The 20039-nt window shown below is 49.0% G+C and overlaps 1 protein-coding gene across 3 annotated transcripts in view; it reads left to right on the top strand.

The window, feature by feature from the left end:
* The window catches only part of TNRC6C (trinucleotide repeat containing adaptor 6C), a 100677-nt gene that overhangs the window by 20626 nt on the left and 60012 nt on the right, over positions 1-20039 (top strand). For all 3 annotated transcript variants that reach the window (XM_090257377.1, XM_090257378.1, XM_090257379.1), the window contains exons 2-3: positions 13000-13099; positions 13864-13885. In XM_090257377.1, coding sequence (XP_090113503.1) covers positions 13037-13099; positions 13864-13885 — 85 coding nt within the window. In that variant the 5' untranslated portion in view covers positions 13000-13036. The remainder of the gene's footprint in view (positions 1-12999; positions 13100-13863; positions 13886-20039) is intronic.

The following is a 20039-nucleotide window of genomic DNA, read 5'->3' as shown; positions in this document are numbered from 1 at the left end:
TGGCTAGGGCTTTGACTTCCGTCTCTGCACTGACATCCCCTAAGGCTTCCTGAAGCCCGGATGTTTGCATCCAGAATGAGAGGTCTGGCAGCCGGCTCCTTCCCAGTTCAAGCTCAGGTGTCAGGCTCGGCCCGCCCTGCTCCTGTGTTGACCTCCCCGTCACTCAGGACCTCAGCGTGGCTCTTGACACCTCCCTCTTCCTTAGGCTCACACCCTGTCAGCCACCAGGCTCTGTTCACTTCACCTCCCAGATACTGTTAAACCCTTCCTGACCCCAAATCCTTTGCTGCTCCCAGAGCTGGACCGAGTCTCAACTCTCTTAGACTGACAGCAGGAGCCCGTTCTCTGGTTGCCGTCTGTCCACGCTCCCTACAGTCCCCTCTCCCCTACAGCCCTTTCCCCCCTTCTCCCTTACAGTCTATTCTCCATTTAGACACCAGAATTATCTCCTAAAACACAAATCTGACTGTTAATTCTCTTGCTTAAAGTTCTTTGGTGGCTTCTCATTGTTCTGGGGATAAAAACCAAAACTTCAACCTGAGTCTTCCTGACCAGCTCACTCTAGTCCTCCCTTCATGGCGCGCAGGCCTCCGGCCCACTGGGCGTCTGGCTGTGGTTCCCACACGCCCCACTCCTCCCCAGGGTCCCGATGCTCCCCTGCCGGAACTAGCTCCCGTCCACGGGAAACCTTCCCTGTTCTCCTGACTAGGCCAGAATCCTGCCCCCGTCACATATAAAGGAGCTGTCTTTCCCATAAAATTGATTTGGACTTTTTAAATTCATGAAGTGTAGGTATGGCCTCAGTCTATTATTTATATTGTTTATATCATTATCATAAAGAATGGCCTAACAGCAATGACAATAGTTTGTCTTCTAAAATTTAATTGATTTCTTTTTCTTTACCTAGTAATCTCACAGGATAAGTTTTTGCTATTTCAGGGGCATACTGCATTTTATCTGTTTTAAGAAATACATTTTTCCCACTATTAACATCTCTGAAATTGATATATATCTTATAGAAATTGGCATATCATGGCATTATGGGCAGCATTTTTCTTTCTTAGAGGTGCATAAAATAATGGCACGTCATATTTGAAGGCATCTTAGATTTGATAAAATTTGATATTTTGTAACAAGTTCATTCTGGAAGATATACTTTTGATTTTTTTTTGGAAGATATACTTTTGAAACGTGGTGATGCTGAAGTATTTTATAGAAGCCTTAGTAAGACTTTTGTCTCTGTGTAAAGGCGGACAGGCCATCCAGTTGTCCCACACACTGTTAATTACCCCAGAACACACTCTCCCCTTCTGCTTGGAAGGAGTTTGGATGGGCGCACGGAGAGACACTTTCCCCAGCCTCCTTCGTATGCAGTTCTTGGCTTGTGAATAAGTTCTGGTTAATTGGATGTGAGCAGAATAATACCTGAGCTTCCAGGGCATGGTCCAGAAAGGACGTGACTTGTCCTTCAGTTCCTCTTTTTTCCTCTTCTAGTGAATGAACGGAACAGGGGTCCTTCGCTGACCACCGCATGGAACAAAGGTGCCTGGCCAGCCCCTGGACTGCGGGGGAGAAATCTCTTGGGGTCTCTGTGTTATACGGCATCTTTGCCTGGACTGTAACTAATGTATCATCTCGGGAGTGTCTTGAGTGGGCTCTTCGGTTGCCTGAAGGTGCGGCAAGTCTTACCATCCCCGTCTGGAGCACAGGCTCTCCCCTCTGGGCTCGTCAGGGCTGCGGGCGGGGTGCTGGGTGCAGCCTGTGCCAGAGGGGCCGTCGGACCTCCGCTTGATGGACAGCTCTGCCGCCGGCTGTCGCATCGGGCCGCTCACTGGCGTCCTCTGGGCTTCACATTCCCTCCTTTAAGGTGCAGGTGACGTTCAGTAACACGACTATTTTCAGGAGGGAATGAGGTCATCTATTTTAAAAGGCCTTCCTAGCCCAGTGCTTAGTAAACGACAGCTATCGCCGTCACTGGTTTTTGGTAAGACTGCGGCCTCAAACTATCTGCCGCGCTAGTACTTCTCCCCGCTGGCCGGGGATCTGGGGGATTACTGCCTTGGCTCCCGAGACTTGCTGAGTGTTTGAAAGCTCTCTGAGCGTTCCCGTCATGCTTTGGCTCTGCAGCGGTTCACTAAAGCCTGGCCTTTCCCGTTCTGCGGGGCACGGGGAGAAGCTGTCCGGCACCTGACTCCCTGCCACCTGTGTGAGGTGTCCCCCCAAGAAACATGTTTGGGCCTGAAAACTGGGAAAGCTTTCCTTCCTTTATAGAACTGGTGTGTGTGCTCATGGTTAGTGAGAAGCCATAAAGGACAGACTGAGGAATTGAATCATAAATAGTGACATAATTTGGTAAGCTGCTAATTGCTCTCACTGTCAGACAAATTGTAGGTTGGCTCTGAGGGCCTGTGTTGATCTATTACTAGGTGCGGTCCAATTAAAGGCCTTTGCAGACTTTTCAAAAAAAGACATCAGAAAGCCAGAATGGTGGCGACTAGCAGTAAATGGACTTCATGAGAGCAAAAGGAAACGTTGGCTTTTGTAAGAGGCTTCATGAACACAATATTGGATACACTGTTGGTACAAGCTTACAGACTTTGAGTATTAGAGTTGATTTAGAACAGCAATTCCAAGGCAGTAGTTGAAGGTGCAGAAACAACAATCCGGGACTAGTAAATACGTATCAGTTACAAAGTACGGGTCTGCCCCAGCCGGGGTCTCACACCCGCCCAGCACCTCACTGCTGTGTGTGTGTGTTGGAACAGTGACTGCAGACTGAACGCGCTTGTGTGAGAACAGAGTGGCGATTATAGAACTCTGGTTTTTGTTTTTGGTTTTAATTATAAGGTAGCTCCCTAGGCTCTCGGGCCAGATTCTTTTTTCTTTCCCGTATTAACCTGTTGTGTGTTTAAAAATAAAATTGAAAAGTAGTTTTTTTCTGTAACTGATATTTTTGAGGTAGGTTTTCTTCATCATTTCTGAAATATGCGTTTTTACATTTTTAAAAAAATTTGTTATTTATTGATTTGAGAGAGAAAGCAAAGGATATATAGAGAGATAAACATTGATTTCTTGTTCCACTTATTTATTCGTGCACTGGTTGATTCTTGTATGTGCCCTGACCGGGGACTGAACCCATAACCTTGGCATATCTAGATGATGCTCTAACCAACTGAGCTACCTGGGCAGGGCCAAGTTTTTCCATTTTCAATGTGAAATATTAATAATCCTTTCAGTTTCTGTGGTATTTTTCTGCACAAATATAACTGGTCACACAGTTATTTTCTACTGTAGGTTTCATTATAGAAACGTTTTTCAGGCAGGCATTTGAGACCTTGGTCAGTGTCTGGCTCTGGCACCTGCCCTTGAGACCGTCTTCCCAGCACCCTCACATGCAGAGCCTGGACTTGGAGACGTGTCCGGGCCCAGGGACTGGGTGAGGGGCGGCGTGGTCTCCTTAGGTTTGACTTCCCCCTCGCACAGGCTCTCACGAAGCTGTTTCGCCCAGTCTTGTGCGCTTGCCTTCCTGCCCAGATCAGACTGGAACTCTGAGCACAAGGTAACTTAATGGCCCCTAAAACCGAACCCATGGTTAACAGTCCTTTCAGTTCACAGAATTATAGCATCTTTTAATGGACGGTTACCCTGGGGGTCCCCCGCAGTTCAAGTCTCTCACGGAAAACAGCCCCAGGTGTCCGTTTCATCACTTCAGTGACTGGCCTGCGGTTGGCCATACAGTCTGGGACTTTGTCCTCTTTTTTATAATCGTGAAGCAGAGCCTCTTCTAAATTTGCCCAAATGCACCGCTGGTTTTAGACCATAGAAATATTATGGAGGGAAAAAAAAAAACCGGGCAAGTGATATTCGCCAAATTCAGGCAGATAGTCTTCTCCACCTGTCTGCTGATGTTTAGGCTGTGGGTTAGTAATCAAATAGAACTTGCCGTTTTACACTTGTCATTTAGGCACAACTGTGATGTTTATTTTTTTATTGGTGTGACAGTATTAAAAAGTTTCCAGTTTACTGACAGGATGGAACTAGGCTCTAATTTGAGGATTCTTCCATCACGAGAGGAGAGAAACCGCACAGCCGCGAACGGGGGAAGTTTAACACAAAGGTTGCTGACCATATGGGGGGGGGAGGCTGAAGTAATGAGGGGTCGGCCGGTCAGGAGTAAAGACAGCTCTGGAGGATGTGCCAGTAGCCGGCAGAAGGGGTGACCGCTGCCCCCAGGTTGAGGCCCAGACCTCCTGGAGAGGGCACAGCTGTGACTCCCAAGGTGACAGAGGAGTCGCTGAGCATGGGGGTGGCCGGGGAAGTTGCTGGACTGGGAGCTCAGGATGCGGGGGGCGGGCGGGGGCCACTCTGCTCCCACCGTCTCTGTCGCGCCCTCTGCTGGAAAAGCGTCACATCGTGCCAGCTGGCAGGGGACCGTGTTTCTAGGTCCCGGGTCTGTTTTCGGAGCGGGCAAGGGATGAGTGTGGGTCTGAGAGGCAGGAAGGCAATTAATTACTGGCCAGCATACTCCCCGCTCCAGGTTCCTTAGTAGCTGGACGGGGGCAGTTTTGGAGACAGCATGCTTGTTGCTGGTTACACAGTACATATGTTAACGTTTTCTAGCAAACAGTGAAATCCTGCTCATTTTTAATAATAACTTTATAGCTTGCCCACCAGGACGTGGCAGCAAGGGCCGCTGTGTCTGACAGGCTGGTTGGAGAGTTGCTTCTCTTAGTTTAAACCTGTTTAACCCTTTGAGTGCCATGTGTAATTTGAAATTTGGATCAACATGAGAAACAATTATATCAATATATTACCTGAGGTAAAAAAAAAAAAGAGAGAGAACAAAACATAAAATACGAATTATTCCATTGTTATTTACATTTATAGTCATTGAAAAAGGCGTCGCTGCCAGCGATGTTGGCACTCAAAGGGTTAAAGTTGCACATTCTAAGGGCACTAAATGGTTGTGAAAATACAATAAAGAGTAAATAATAAACATGCATATTCAACGTCATTATGTAAACTGTGAAAATGGTGCAACACTAAAAAGTGCAGTGTCATTTTTTGACTTAATTTGAGGCGACCTAAAACTCAGAAATGAAGTAAAGAAAAGGTTTTCACAAAGTGGTACCTGTAACTCCTGTACTTGTAACTGACATGGTACCGTAGGCACGCTAAAGCAGCTTTTACGGTGGTTCACACTGTCTGCCGAACCTGGTTCGTTTTGAGGCGAGTCATAATTATCAGCAGCGCTGCATCCAGCCAGCACTGGCCAGGTGAGCCGAAGGTAAATAAGCGGGTTGTTGAGAAACCGTATTTATCAGGAATCTTTGGTTACGAGCAACAGAAAGCGATTCCGTATATGTTGGGGGGAGGTGGGGGGGGGCTTGGGGCAGGGCAGGACGAGCTGGAGAGCCCGGCTCAGCAGTCTGCGGAGCTCAGTAGCGCGTGCGAAGGGGTCGGTTTTGTGGGGTACAGTCCCTGAAACGTGAGGTGAACCTGTTCCAGCTGTTTGCCACTCAGTTCAGGGCTCACGTGGCAGCGGAGGCTCCAGGCCACAGAAACGACCTGTTCCTGGGCTCGAAAAGCATGTGTCAGGGAGACCGAGTCCCACTCCACCCCTTAGCCTCCTTGCTGGCCCTCTGTGGCGCAGAGAAGGCCCCCGCAGCCCCGCTCCTCTCATCCTGCTCGGTCCCCAAGCCCTGTCACCCCCGGATCTCAGCGCGGGGAGTGCGGCGCTCCTTGATGGGCCCCACACAGCACTGGAGCCCCCTGCCCTGAAAGTCCCTGGAGTTCCAGTGACAGAGACAGGGACTGGTCCCCCAGGGGAAATGGGACACGGGTATCAAAGGCAGGAGTGGAGGAAGCCCAGCGGCAGGAGTATCGGGGAGGTGATCAGCTGTATTGTACAGAGAGAGGCCTCCCAAACGGGGAGCACCGTGTGTCCTGTGCCGGAAAGCCAGCGGGAGGCGGTGACAGAGTGTAGGGAAACCTCGGGGAGATGCAGGGGGACGCAGCTGTGTCAGGGGTCAGACCACAAGCCCCCCGAAACGTCGGTCCCGTCGGCCGAGAAGCGGGCGACGCTGCTCCCCAGGACGTTGTAGGAAACCGCTCCTTGTGGTTTCAGGAATTGGAGGCCTTCTGGTCAGTCCAGGGGAGCTGCCCCGGTTTGTTCTGGGCAGCGTTTTAGCCACAGGAGTACGTCTTCCGTTGGCACTGCGGGGAAATGAGGGCAGCGTTCCTTTGAAGTACCCTGAGGCCTTCCGACTTCTCAGACCTCCGCTCCCGGCTCCGATTCTTCCTGCTTCCAAAATAAAGGTCCCTCAGGGCCCTGGTCCCAGGTCAGCAGGGGCCTTCATCTTTAGCCCTGGACAGCCCCCTCCCACCATTAAGGTGAATGAAACCTCACCTCTCATCAGGTCCGGAATGGGGAGGGGCAGGGAGGGCACGAAGGAGGAATTCGGCTTCTCCAGAGCCTGCTGCCCGGGCCAGTTACTAGTATTTTCTTGCTTTTGCTTTTTATTTTTGTTGTTCTTTCAACTCACGTTTTTGCTGTTTACATACACAGTGTGCTTCGCTCTCTGGTGCAGTGATGTGCATTTCAACAACTACATGTAGTAAGTACATAATATAGTTATGCGGAAGTCACCGGCACAATCAAGATTTAGGACAGTTGCTTCGCGCTCGCACTGCCCCTTCTAGCCCGTGCCTTCCCCCACCCTGGCCCCGGGCAGTCAGTGTCCTGTGTTCCTGGAACTTCCTTTTCCAGCTATCAGCCCCATGGAACCCTAGAGCGCACGTCCTTTGGAACCGGCTGCTTGTGCTCAGTGTGTGATACCTCTGAGTGTGTTTTCTTGGAGTGCGCCCCGCTGGGAGTACACAGAGCTGTGTGAGCCTGGGCGGTTTCACAGGACGCAGACAAGCCAGGGCTAGGCCTGGGTCTGGAGGCTTCACTGGGGAGGGTGGGCTTCCCAGCGCCCTTGGGCTGCTAGCAGAAGTCACTTCCTCTCGGCAGTGGCCTTCAGGGCGGGTGTTTCTTCGAAGTCAGCGCTGGAGAGGGAGCCTAACACCAGTTTTGCAGAAAGATGACCTTTTATAAGGTTGTGAGGGAAGGGCGCGTCTCACTGCCTTTCTGAGTTTTGCTGGTGAGAAGTGAGTCACGGGGTCCCTCTCCCACCCAAGGGCAGGGCAGGGTGGAAAGGTGTGCCCCTCAGGAGACCTCAGGGTCTCTATCAGCTCTGTTCTGTCTTCATCCTCAAATAAACGCTTCCTTCCACCCTCTGCTCCTACTTTTTAATTAACTTTTATTGTTGACAGTATTACCGATGTCCCCATTTTACCCCCTTCTGCCCCCCTGCACCCAGCCTCCACCCCACACCCGCTGCTCCTGTTTATCAGAGCCGTGGCTGCTTGTCCACCCACGTTCTAATGTCACACCACGTCCCTCCATGGCTCTCCCAAGCGGCTTCCTTCCAGCCCTGCCCTGTGACTCCGAGCCCGCCGCTCACTCCTCACTGCCCCGTGCTGTTGGCTCCCATGGTCTGTGGAGCAGCGAGGCCGCTTCAGGCCTCACCTCACTTCCCTGTTAGAGCCTGTGCCCCTCGAGGCCCGGGGCTGATCCGTCGCTCCCGTCCGGCGCTGCCCACGGAGGTCGTGTGACTGTTTCTTGCACGTAGCCAGTTTCAAACACGTTAAAAAACTGAGAATCTTAAATATTTCTCTTGACAGCTGGACAGGACATCACTTCCTTCCTTTCCCTTTTTAATTTCCTCTGATAGCACTTTACCAGCCCTTCCTAACCTAAGCACTGCCAGGAGGTTCTAATGGAACCAGCCAGACTTTCTGAATAAAGGCAGATAACACACGTGAGTGACGTTGGGGTCTAACCAGTGTAATTTCAGAGTGTAGGCTGCCAGGCCTGTAGGCGAACCCGAGGTAGGGTGAGAAACCTTCACCGTTTCTGGTACCGAGACCTCAAAGGCAAGAACAGGCTGACCAGCCTTTTTTCTTTTTCCTCTTCTCACCAGAGGATATGTTTATTGATTTTAGAGAGGGAGGGAGGGAGGGAGAGAGACTTCGATGTGAGAGAGACGCATCCATTGGTTGCCTCCCGTGTGCGCCCAGCCAGAAGGTGGGCCCACAGCCTAGGCATGCGCCCTGGCTGGGAACCGTACCCGCACCGTTTTGGCGGGCACAGGGCAGCGCTCCAAGCGGCTGAGTTACCCGGCCGGGGCAGCGGGCTGGCCGTCTTTTATTGCATCCCATTCTTCTGCAAATACAGGGAGTAATCAACTGACTAAGTAAATGTGGACAGTTTTTCCACCCAGAATAGTTTTGCCATGGGGTGGCTACATTCCCAGTCTGCCTCCATAATTTCATCTTTTAAGTCATTGTTTCTCTGGGAACAGGTGTAGTTTAACTAGGCGCACTGGGGTGATATGGTTAGGATTTCCGGGAGAGGAACTGATGAAGATGGCTTAGGAGAAAGTGGAGCTCGGGACAGATTTCATGAAGGTAAAGGCTGGGTCGGTGGAGATAGGAGTGAGAATAGGAAGTGGTGGTCAGAGTGCAGAACAGTGACATCTGAAATTCCAGCAGCGGACCCCCCCCTGGCTGCTTACGGCCTAGTAGCTAACGCCACAGACAAAGCACCCCGGGGATCAGGGCAGGAGCTGCACGTGTGGGCATTTGAGGCTGCCCTCTACCTGAGCCCCTACAGCAGGGCCCACCGTGAAGCAAGTCCAGCCCGCACACACGCAGTGCGTTTTGGGGCCTCGCTTTTAAGCCTGAATGAACAACCGGAGATTCCCAGACAGTTGAGAAAATCCTCTCACGTTAAAGAAGCGCCCTGAAAGGAAACTAAGATGGGACAGGCCATCCAGAAGAAGTTCAGAAAAACTTAGTGTCTTCAGCTAGAATAAAAACAGATGCTTTTGCACCCATGAAACAAGAACAGTATTGTGTGAGAGGAGCGGCCGGAGAATGAGAAAGTTATTAAACATGTTAAGTGTATGGAATTAGAAACTGCAAAGGAGGGTTAGAAAACCAGCTGAGCCTCGCACCCAGGAAGCTGAGGACTGACTGCAGTAGTAAAAAAAGAGCAGAAACTATAAAAGATCAGTTGTAGATTTTCGATCCAAGCGGTTCAGTATGTTGTCATTTAGAAAACAGAAGATGTTTTTAAGAAAACAGAATGGAAAGAAATGTCTCTGTATTGAAAGCACCAGCCAAATGCTAAGCACAAATAACAGAGCAGAAAGAGACCCATGCATAGCATCGTGAAATTTCAGAATTCTAGGGATGCAGAGAGGCTTTGAAAAAAAGTCGCCTAAAGAGGCCCCAAAAGCACCATGACACCGGACTCCTCTTGAGCAGGTGCAGTGGCACAGTGTCTTCAAAGATGATTTTCAACCTAGAATTCTATATTCAGCCAAGCCATTGGTTAGAACAATGGTTAGATGTGCATGGTCTAAAAAAAAATCCAGTAATCACAACATTTCTTGAAAAGATGCTTGGAGAGGCTTTCCAGCAAATTGCGGGCGTAACTCAAGAAGGAAGACAAGGGAGGTGACAGGATGACTGAGCTCATAAGTTCAAACCGATGGTGACGGTGACGGGTGGGCAATGGTGTTCTGCTGGGCAGTCTGCACGTGCGGCTCCTCCGGCCTCGTCTGTACGCGCGTCCTTTCCTCTGCGGCCTCGGGGCAGAGAGAAACAGTACAGTGATGGAAAGGAGCTTTATGTGGAGAGTAATTAAAATGTGATAAAAAAGTAACTACAGCCCTGGCAGGTGTGGCTCAGTGGATTGAGCGCTGGCCTGGGAACCGAAGGGTCACCGGTTTGATCCCCTGTCAGGGCCCGGGCCCGGGTTGTGGGCCAGGTTGGGGGTGCATGAGAGTCAACCTCATGTCGATGTTTCTCTCCCTGTCCGTCTCCCTCCCTTCTCCTCTCTCTAAAAATAAATAAATACATAAAATCTTTAAAAAGAAAAAGAGTCACTGTAGGCTACAGAAAGATCCACAAATGTGAAAAGATGTTCAACATCACTAGTCATTAGGGAAATGCAAATTAAAACCACAATAATCAGTCAAATTTTAAAAAAAACCCAGAAACTAGAATGGCGGTTGTCAGGGGCTGGGGAGGAGGAGCAACAGGCCGTTGTTTGGTGGGGGCAGTTTCAGGTTTGCAAGATGAAGGGGGGTTATGGGGGGTGTTTGTACGACAGTGTGAACATAGCATTACTGAACCGCACACGTACAGAGGGTTAGGATGGTAAAATTCATGTATATTTTGCCACAAACAAACAACAACAAAACTAGGGAGAGGATCTGTTAGAAGACTCTGGCGGAGTGCTCCCGGCCCAGAGGAAGCTGGGCTAAGGGCTCTGGAGAGATTTGGGGATGACGTGGGGCAAAGGGCTCGTATTTTTAACTGAGGGAGGGGAGGGTGTAAAAAGCAAGGAGAATTTTTTTTTGGGGGGGGAGCAATGGGGGAAAATATGGGACAACTATAATAGAAAAACAATAAATAAATTTTAAAAAGTAAAAAACTAAAAAATAAAAAGTAATTTTTGGTAAGAAAATTAGTACAAGATGGAAACAAAACCCTTAGGAACTCTAGAAAAGAACAGCTACACAGGAGTTAAGCGTAATCACAGTATGCTGCCTAGCTCTGCAGTGAACATTTGTATGTTCTTTATATCTAACATGAATGTGTAATGACATTTATGGACGTAACCGGAAGTCATGATGGGGTGGACGATGGGGTACTGTAAGAACCAAATCCATATCCATCCTATATAGGGATGACATTGCTGATGTCTCAAATCGCTGTCGAGAGAGAGCAGTTGGAGCTCGGGTTTAGGGATGTGGGGGACATATCTGGTATGTCCTGGAGTGTAACTGAGAAGGAGTGATGCGGAAGTGGGGGACAGCGTGCTCCTGTTCGCCCCTTTTGAAAGGCGGGTCGGTGGGCAGTCCTGTGGACAGCTGTCCGAAAGACGTCTGAGATGCTGCTGTGCTCTCGCTCAGGGTGTTTTCCTGTGAGCACGTATTACTTCACAGAGTAAAAATGTGAATGATACTGGTTTTTTAAGTTATTTATGAAGAGTGGCAGAACCTGTACTGAGAGTTAGAAGAAGATGCTGCTAGTTGGGGGAAATGAGATGAAACTATTGGCGAGCATATATCGAATTGTGCTTTGTCACATAAACATGAGCTCAGGCAGGAAAGTGTAAATAAAATACCTCACAGCCACACGAGCTCTTTATTTGGACCATTTTATTTCGCTGTTACAGTAAAACCTTAACTGTACTGCTGGGGGAACAGCTGGCTTTAATTTTCAGAGTAATAGAATTAAGCAAAAATCATTTTTATTCCATCTATTGAATATCTTTTAATAACAGCTACAGTGCCTACTTTATTAAGTTTACGATCTGGAGACAGTTTAAGGCTTTGTGCTGTAGGTAGGTAAAGAAAGCATAGCAACAGGGGTGCACAGCTGCTACGTGCCTGGCATTTACTTGGTCACGTTTCCTGGGCCGCGTGGTTGCAGCTGGACGGTCATGGCACTGACGCATCGCTCACGGGGCTGGCCCGGACCTTGTAAGAATGTTGTGAATGCAGGTTTCTCAGTGTCTCCACGCCTCCTAACTTGAAAATATTCCTGGAAAGTATTATCTATGAATCATAACTGTTTTCCAAACTTGATAAATGTACGGCCCTCCTTTAAAGGTACTTTTTCTCAACTTTGGCTGAACACTGGAGGCATCTGGAAGCTTTAAAAATGGCTGACGCCTGAGTTCCACTCCCAGGGGGTTCCTGAAAAGGTTTGCGTGGCTTGGCACTGGAAGTTTTCAAAGCTTCCCAGGTAATCTGATGAGCAGCCAAGACTGAGGACCGCTGTTTTACAGGACGAATGTTCTCTGAGCCGGGCCCCCCATGCTGATTTAAATCACTTTTCTTATGATAGTGTTTAAATATGTACAAACCGACCCGAGGCTGAAATTTCTCGTGCATGTGGCTGTATATAAAACGTCGTTACAAATAAAAATGCTGCAGGATGAATGAATTCAAAGCCAGCACTGATGGCAGGAAAGCGAGGCTGGGCTCCTGTGCGTGCGCACCTTCTGCTTCGCCCTGCGCCCCCACCGCCACCCCTCTCCCCGCCAGCTGCGTCGGGCTGGGTGTAGCTGGGACGCAGAAGCCATGTGGTGGCACGAGCAGAGAAGGTATATTGTACAGACGCCAACTGTGGGTAGGAGAGTGACTGTGGAAAACTGTGGTACCCGGGCCTGAGGGGGGTGCCCGAGGGAGGACGGGCCGGAAGTGGGTGTAGTGGCAGCCCGCTGGCTGGCAGAGCAGCCCTGGCGAGCCCAGGCCCGCGCAGCAGGAAGCATTCCCCGGAGCAGGGGCTCCCAGGAAGTGGGAGCCCTAGTGGCAACCCTGCTGGTGGCAAGCCACGCCTGCAGGGCTGGGCATGCGGGTGTGCTGCGGGAGTCTGCGTAGTAATGCGGCCTGCACGGGGCACACAGTGTCCCCGCTGGGAGAGCCAATGGGTGGGAGGACCGTGAGAGGCAGCGGGAGGCCTGGAGCACACAGGTCTGTGCTGGCGGGCTCACACCTCCAGGGAGTCTCGTCTGGTTGGCTGGGCCGGCACCCAGGACCTCTGTGGTTCTGATGACTGTGGGCCCTTGGAGGAATAGCGGCCTGGGGCTGGACCGCGGGGACTGCGTCTTACTCCACTCTGTACCTGTCGCATAACGTGCGGCTGGTGTTCAGGCGTGGGCTGAACGAAGGGCCGACTGAGCACCCAGGGCGCCTCGGGGTGGTGCCAGCGGGCTGTCGCCGCGGCGGGACAGGTCACACCTAGCGCCTCTTCCCCAGCGGCCTGTACCACACGTGAACACCGCGTGACTTTAGAACTCCCTGAAGACCATGGTTTTATTTCTTGATTTAAGAGGGACATTGTACTAATACCACTTTTCTTTATATTTAATAGGGAGAAAGAACAAGAAACACAAAAAGAGGAACATTTGATGGAAGAAAAGAAAAAGAAAAAGCAGGAAGAAAAGAAAAAGAAGGAAGGTGCTCAGAAAAAGGTTTGGCTAGAGTTCCTGCCTCGCTGTCTTTGTGACCGTTGCCTCGTCTGCGTTGTCATGGCCATTACATTGCGGAGTTCCCCTTCATTACTTTTAAAAGTCAATGTCCTGAGTCTATAATTAACAAAAAAATAGATATTGTGCTAGTGAAATAAATATAGGGTGACAGCCACAAAATTTCTCTCTTAAGGACCTAGAAATATTAGAGCTGTGCTTTAAGGAAGTTTGGTTTCTGTCGTTAGCAGTGAAGACTGTTCATACTGTTCTACTTAAGTAAACTGTCCAGAACAGCCGTGTCTGAGTGTGAAAGGAACCCCTTAACTGATTTTATTCGGAAAGCTAGAAATAATTTGTGTGGCTTTGGCACGTGCTCTTTTACAAATCCTATTAGTAAATATTAAAAATTACAAGTCCTTAATCTTATAGTCATGCTTGAGTTTTCTGGCATTTAATATACTAAGTTATGCCATTTGTTTTTGTTCCTGCCCAGTTTAATGTATTTTGTAGTTTAAACTGTATACCTTTTAGACTTTATTCAGATACAGAGCTCCCAGATAGATTTGTTTGCCTTTAGGTCAATATTGGCATATAGTTAATAGCATGTAGACTATTAGACATGATTCCCAGAAATAGAATAAATTTTAATAAATGACCTGGACAAAAACTTGTTATTAAAATTTCCAATATTAAAGTCTACTTATAAACTTTCATAGATGTGTACACTCTACACATTATTCCTAAAGAGTTTCTAATTTTTTTTTCAGGCTGCTGATCAAAAAACCAAAGGTAAGTTTATTTTATTTGTGGGGGGGGGCACATTTTATGGCAGTACCAAACTTTTATGATAAAGATGATTGTTTCTTTAACTGATAGTTCAAAACAAAGATTCTAATCCTGCCTCTGGATCTATTTTTTATTATTCACTGGGAAACTCTTCCTTTGTCACTGGTTTTACATCTGCATCGCATGGGCATTTGTATAATCTCAATGCCTAAAGAATGTCATGTTAACTTTCTAAACAATGCTTTATAATTTTCTCTTGGTTTAGTTTCTGTCTGACAAGGACTAAACTGATAAACTGCTTCAGTTTGGTTAAGAACAACCAAAGGATACCGAACTCTTTTAAAGATTTGTCCGTGCCAGCTCTTTATAACAAAAGCGATAGGTTCTTTATGTCTTCCCTCTTTGCTTATTAATGTGTTAGATTTCGTTTTTTCTCCAAGTCCAGAATTTGCTTGGTACTGTCTTACCGGGTGTTAGTGGACACGCACACGGTGCTCACGGTGACTTGGGCATCCCCGGGGTTGCTGAGAGCGTGCTGCGTGGACACGCCGCGCTGAGCCTCTCCGTTCTGGACTTGACCCGGGAAGGGGCCGTCCAATGGGGAAGAGCACACACCCGGGAGGCGCGGGCGCCAGCTCTGTCCCGTTCAGGCCACCGACTCCCTTCCTGTAAGCCCCGGGTGTCTCCTGTTTCCCACGGGAAGGGTAGCGAAGGAATGGTGCCCGCCTCGCAAAGCCGTTGCAAACACGGCATGAGACCGCTGGGGAAAGGGCTCAGTGCCTCGCGCGCAGTGGGCGCTGGTGGAGGGGGGCGCTCACCCATGGTGTTGTTTTTGCGGTTCTGCTTCTGTGGGCCCGTCATATGCACAGACGCGCGCACCGTGGGGACTCCTGGGAGACGCAGTCTCGGGCAGAACCACTGCCCGTGCTTGACTTCGGTGTGGCATTTTATAGTTTTCAAAGTAAAGTTTATGTTTATTATCTCATTTGAACTGCGTGACGAGGCAGAGCTAGTGTTAGTTCACAGGGAAGAAACTGAGGCTGAGGGCGCCAAGTAGCAGCTCGCCCGCGGTCAAGCAGCTGGTGTGAGGGTGGGCCGTCAGGGGCCCGGCCCCCGACCCCCGCAGTGGCCTCGGCCGCCGCCCCAGGAGGCGGCGTTCCTGCAGAGTGAGTGGGAAAAGGCAGCGTGGTTGTGAGAAAAGGGCGTGTTTCTTCCGCACTCTCAGGAGCGGTGTGAATTCGTACACTTTTCACAAGGGTCCGAAGGGTCGTGGCCTGTGCTCGTATTTGAATTTAGGATCTTGAATAAGAAACAATGATTTCTTTTACTAGTCATTTAAAAGGACAGAATTATTGCTCTGAATCATCCATTTCCTTCTTTTTTTAACATTTTGAGAAGTTTATAACGACCTGGTGTGGTACCAGCCGTATTCCGCCGTCATTGTCATCAGTTATTTTCTCTTCAGACAGTAGCGGTCGCTCCTGGTCAGCCCTGACCGTGAGCTTCGTTGTCCCGCCACCCCCACAGCCGGCATTTTCTCTTCCTGCTCTGATCCACGTTCATCGCCGAGTCCGGACCCTGCTGGGCTTTGCTTTTCTCCTTTCGTCTTCCCTAAAATACTGCTCCTTTGGGTACAGTTTGTCAGTGACTGTATTAACCGTAACTAGCCTTGGAACAGGTCATAATAATGATTATTAATGTCTTTACAAACAAAAAGAAATGCTGTTTTGAATTATGAATACTTAACAGTGCAGCGAGGTAATTCGTTAACTGACAGCTTGCTCAGCCTCTCCATCACTACCTGAGCGTGAACTGCCTGCGGGCGGGTGGTTCGGAATCTCTGACCGGGCGTGTGTATGTGCAGATGCCACGTCGTGTGGATCCGCGTCCGGGCCCGTGGGGGCGTGACCTGCAGCGCAGTGGCAGTGCGGGTGCTCACACACGCGCGCGCGCGCTTTTCCAGCCACGCAGCACTTGGGCGTGTTTCAGCGCTCGGATGTGTGTGCAGGCGGAAGGCCGGGGCTGCGTCGGCCTGCTCCCTCCACTCCCCCAGCGCCCAGCCCCGTGCGTCATCGGCAGGCTGGCCGACTGCCTCCGCGCCAGTCCTCACAGAGCGTTCACGATGCTCAGTTTTTTATATCTGCAAAGCCATTGAACTTGAACAGTGAATCTTTTTTTAAAAGACCGATGCAGAACGAATCTCACTAGAAATTTCTTTTGTGGAGTTTATTCTAATAGAGTGTGCTTCCCGCTCTGACCCCGGAATCTTACAAATAAAATAAAATTTTATCCCTGATGGCTTTTTCAAATCCCAACATATGATTTCTTTGGGGAGGTCATTTTCTTCTTGTCCTAAGATTCAAGCCAGTTGAGGAAGTTTGTTTGAAACACTGTGCTACCAGCACTTCCACCCAGCACCCTGCCCTGATCAGGTGGGGGGTCCCGTGCCCCCCGCAGCTGCAGGCACTCCTAGCAGCGGCTTCCCTCTTGCCTCTCCCCAGTTCGGGCTCCTCGTGTCCGTCTGAGGACACGGGGCCGGGGGAGGGGCAGCGCCCCGCACCCCAGAGGGACCGCAGCGCTTTTGTGCCCGGAGCCTTCTTCCTTCCTGGTCGTCCAGCCTTGAGTGGTTGTTGCTCGGTCCTCTTTTCCTTCTTTTCCCCCTGTGACGCCAACCGTGAGGACTATAGTCTCAGCGAAAGCAGTGCGCACCGTCTAAAACAAAGTTGAGTTCACTTCAGACCCCTTCTTCCTGAGATACTTACCAGTTAGCATGTTGTCTGTCGGCCACCCTCGAACGCATGTATATTTCATACGAACTCTCTGCTGCTTCCCACAGTTAACACTCCCCGTCTCCTGCCCCTCGGGGCCCTGCACCAAGCATTTTGAAAACCTCTGTGTGAGCCTGTCCACCAGCAAAGTAGGCCTTGTGAACTCCTCGAAACCTTGTCTTTGCCTTGGTGACTGAAGACGGAGCCGGCTGAACACAATCACCCGTTAGGCCTCCGTGAGGCCCTGAGTGCTCTCATACCTGGGGGAGGGGGTTCAGATATAACCCTGTTGCAAAATGCTGTTGCCTCGTGTATTACATCTCTGCTGGGGAGTCCCCGGCATGTTTTTGCTTCAGTAATCGGTACCCTGTTCTTTATTTGGGGCACTGACTGACCTTAATTTGGCCGCAGATAATAGCTTTATATATGATGTGATGGCTTTGTGAGCCTAAATTTTCCATATTGTCTTCTGGGTTTTTAATGGATTTAATGTTTTTTGTGTTTTGTTTGTTTGTTTACTTGGTTTTAGGATTATCAATAATAATACTCTTAAATGTGAAGGGAATTGAATTTGGTGATTTTAGCCAGATTTTCGGGAGTTCATAAAATAGATAAGTTTTCATATAAAAAGCTCAAAGTAAATTATTTTGTGACTATGTTAATGACCCAATATGGCTCAAACTCCATATAATTAATGGTTTATGATTTTAGGTCATATACTTTTATAAATTCATGCATTTTACTTAGTTGCCTAATCTTGCTGGAAAGAACTATGAGTTTTGCAGTCAGACAGTCAGCTTTGCCATGCATTCCCTCTGTAATTGTGAATCTTAAGAAAACCTCTGTGCTTCTCCTCCTGTGGCTCCACTGAAACCGTCTTCTTCCAGACGCCTGCTGTTGAGCGATAAGGTGTCGGGGCCACACGTCATATGCACTGTCTGGACAGCTGCTAAGGCTGTTCTAAGCTTAGCTTTCACAGAGCTTTCTCTCGGCATGAATGAAAGGTAGTGAGGTTGAGTTTTAAAACATGCCCCCACCCCCATCTTCATAGTTAGATGCAGATGAAAACAAAGAAATGAAAACCTACGTTCATGCGCTTCACCAGTTAAGAGGCGTTTCTGCTGAGCTGAGGCAGTGGATTGCAATTTGTTTGTCTTTCGGAGTCTCAGCACAATAAACAGCAGGTAGTATTTGCAGAGGAGCAGGTCTGTGTTTCCCTGACTTACACTCTGTATTAAAATTGACCAGATTCCTTGAATTTACATGTGTTCATGTTCATGTAAAGCAAATTATTATTTTGAGTTGTATGAGTTACTCTTAAAGGCAGTAGCTGCAAGTCTAGTCAGCATGCTCAGCACAATGTTTCATAAAACATGGCGTTGTATTTGCCTGTCTATAAAGTTAATAAAATCTTAGAGCTTGAAGGTTCCTTGGAGATGATACAGTTCCTGGGTTGGGTAGGAAGTGAGATTCACAGAGGTTAAGTGATCTGTGCAAGTTGGACAGCCAGTTTGGCCTAACTAGAACTAGAAGCCTTACCTTCCATTGTCAATTAGATATACTTTTTCTGCTTTCATTTTGGGAAGTAATTTAGGATCTTTTCAAATAAGGCTGAAAGAAATTTCTAAGAGTTAAATTATATGCGCAGTCTCTATGGGACGGTATTCTATGAGGATTTAAATACGAGCTCTGTCGTTAGCCATGGTGCTCTGTGTTTGCAGTAATTACAGCCGTGCACCGCGTAGGAGCATTTCAGTAGGTGAGGAGCCACGCGTGACGGTGATCTCATGAGGTTACAGTGGGGCTGACATTTTCTGCTGCGTAGCACTGTGGCCGTCGGGAGGTCGTAGGACTGCGCGCAGCCCGTGCCACTCGGTACGGAGAGCACACCACCTTACTTCCCAGTGTGCTTTCTGCTTCAAATAAAAGCGGTTTGCGGTAAACCAGTACCTGTGCTGCGCTGGCAGCAGCCTGGCAGCTAAGCAGAAACGAATCGGAGGCTGCAGTAGAAGTACAGGACAACTTTTATTCAGACAAACCGCAGTCCTGGGGAGTTATTATAGTAAAAAGCACATTCTTAAGAAGGGTCAGTGCTACATTCTTAGCTTCCAGAAGAATGGCCCATGGTGGTGACCTTCCAGCTGCCCAGTGGTCTGGACGTGTGCACACTGCCTCCCGAACCCTTCGGAGGGCAGCCTGAGGGACTTCGGCGGCTCCAGGCGCCAGGGCACCGCTGCGGGCTCAGACGTTTAGGTCCCAGGCCGGCTGAACTAAGATAAAATTCATTGCTCGTGTTCCAGCCCGTCCTCATTTGTAAGGAGCTTTGTTAGCCTTGACTGCGGCGGCTCCACTTCGTTTCTTCACTCTGCCCGCGTATGTCTCCTGGTCACTGCCTCTCTTGCCTGCATCGTTTTCTCTTGACCGTGATTTAATCTTGTGTTATTTTGTTCAACACGGCCCCTAAGCGTTTGTACCCAACGAAATCTAATGATGCATTTCTCAGAACGGATCCCCGTCGTTAAATGACTCATGACTGTATTTAATTTTACTGCTGTGGTGGAAGGAAGGTATAATAAATGCATTAATTTTTTCCCATGGGGACAAAAGAAAGTGTATTAAGATGTGGCATTTTCCTGCTAATTGTAGGCAATTTAAAAGGATAAAAATGTATCAGGGAAAGAAAAAACACACCACTAACCAGATACATATATACAAATTCTTGATCAAATTTTAGAAGAAAAGAAGTGAACCCAGTTATAACGGGGATGCCCATGGCCTCTCTGCGGCCTGCCCCTTGAGCCATGTCTTCTGGAGGACACTTCCATTATGTCTCAGACAAAGCGAAGGTCTGCATCTCTGGTTAGTGTAACTTTTCCCTGAAACGTTAACATGAAGGCAGTTTCCAAGCTTAGAGAAAGTTGTCATTTTTAGCTCTAAAGGAAGCTGACAGTCTGCGTTCTGAGAATGATTTAATCAGGTTACCTGCTTTTCTTTGTTTCTTAAATAGCTTTATTGAGTTGCAGTTGACATACAGTAAACTGCACGTATTTAAAGAGAACAGCTTGGTCCGTCTTGGCACGTGCTCACCTGAGAAGTCGTCCCCACCATCGGACAGCGCCCCTCGGGCTTAAAAGTTTCCGTGCGCCCCTCCCCACCCCTCAATCTCCCGCCATCACTGCAGATGTTTCCTTCCCTAGCCTGTCACGTGGCCCACAGCACGCCCCCTTGGCTCCTCTCACACAGCTGACGCTCTGGAGATGCTCCCCTGCTGCTGTGTGCGTCAGTAATCCATTCTGCCGTTGCTGAGCAGTGCTCCGCTGTTGGGGTGTATCACCACTTGTTAGCCCGTTCACCTGTACATGGAGGTTGGGGTTCCCAGTTTTTCGCTA

This window comes from Furipterus horrens, unplaced genomic scaffold (genome assembly GCF_987537825.1).
Source record: "Furipterus horrens unplaced genomic scaffold, mFurHor1.1.pri manual_scaffold_11, whole genome shotgun sequence".
Classification (NCBI taxonomy): Eukaryota; Metazoa; Chordata; class Mammalia; order Chiroptera; family Furipteridae; genus Furipterus; species Furipterus horrens.
Note: the sequence above shows the minus strand (reverse complement) of the source record. Positions and strands in the feature narration are given on the sequence as shown.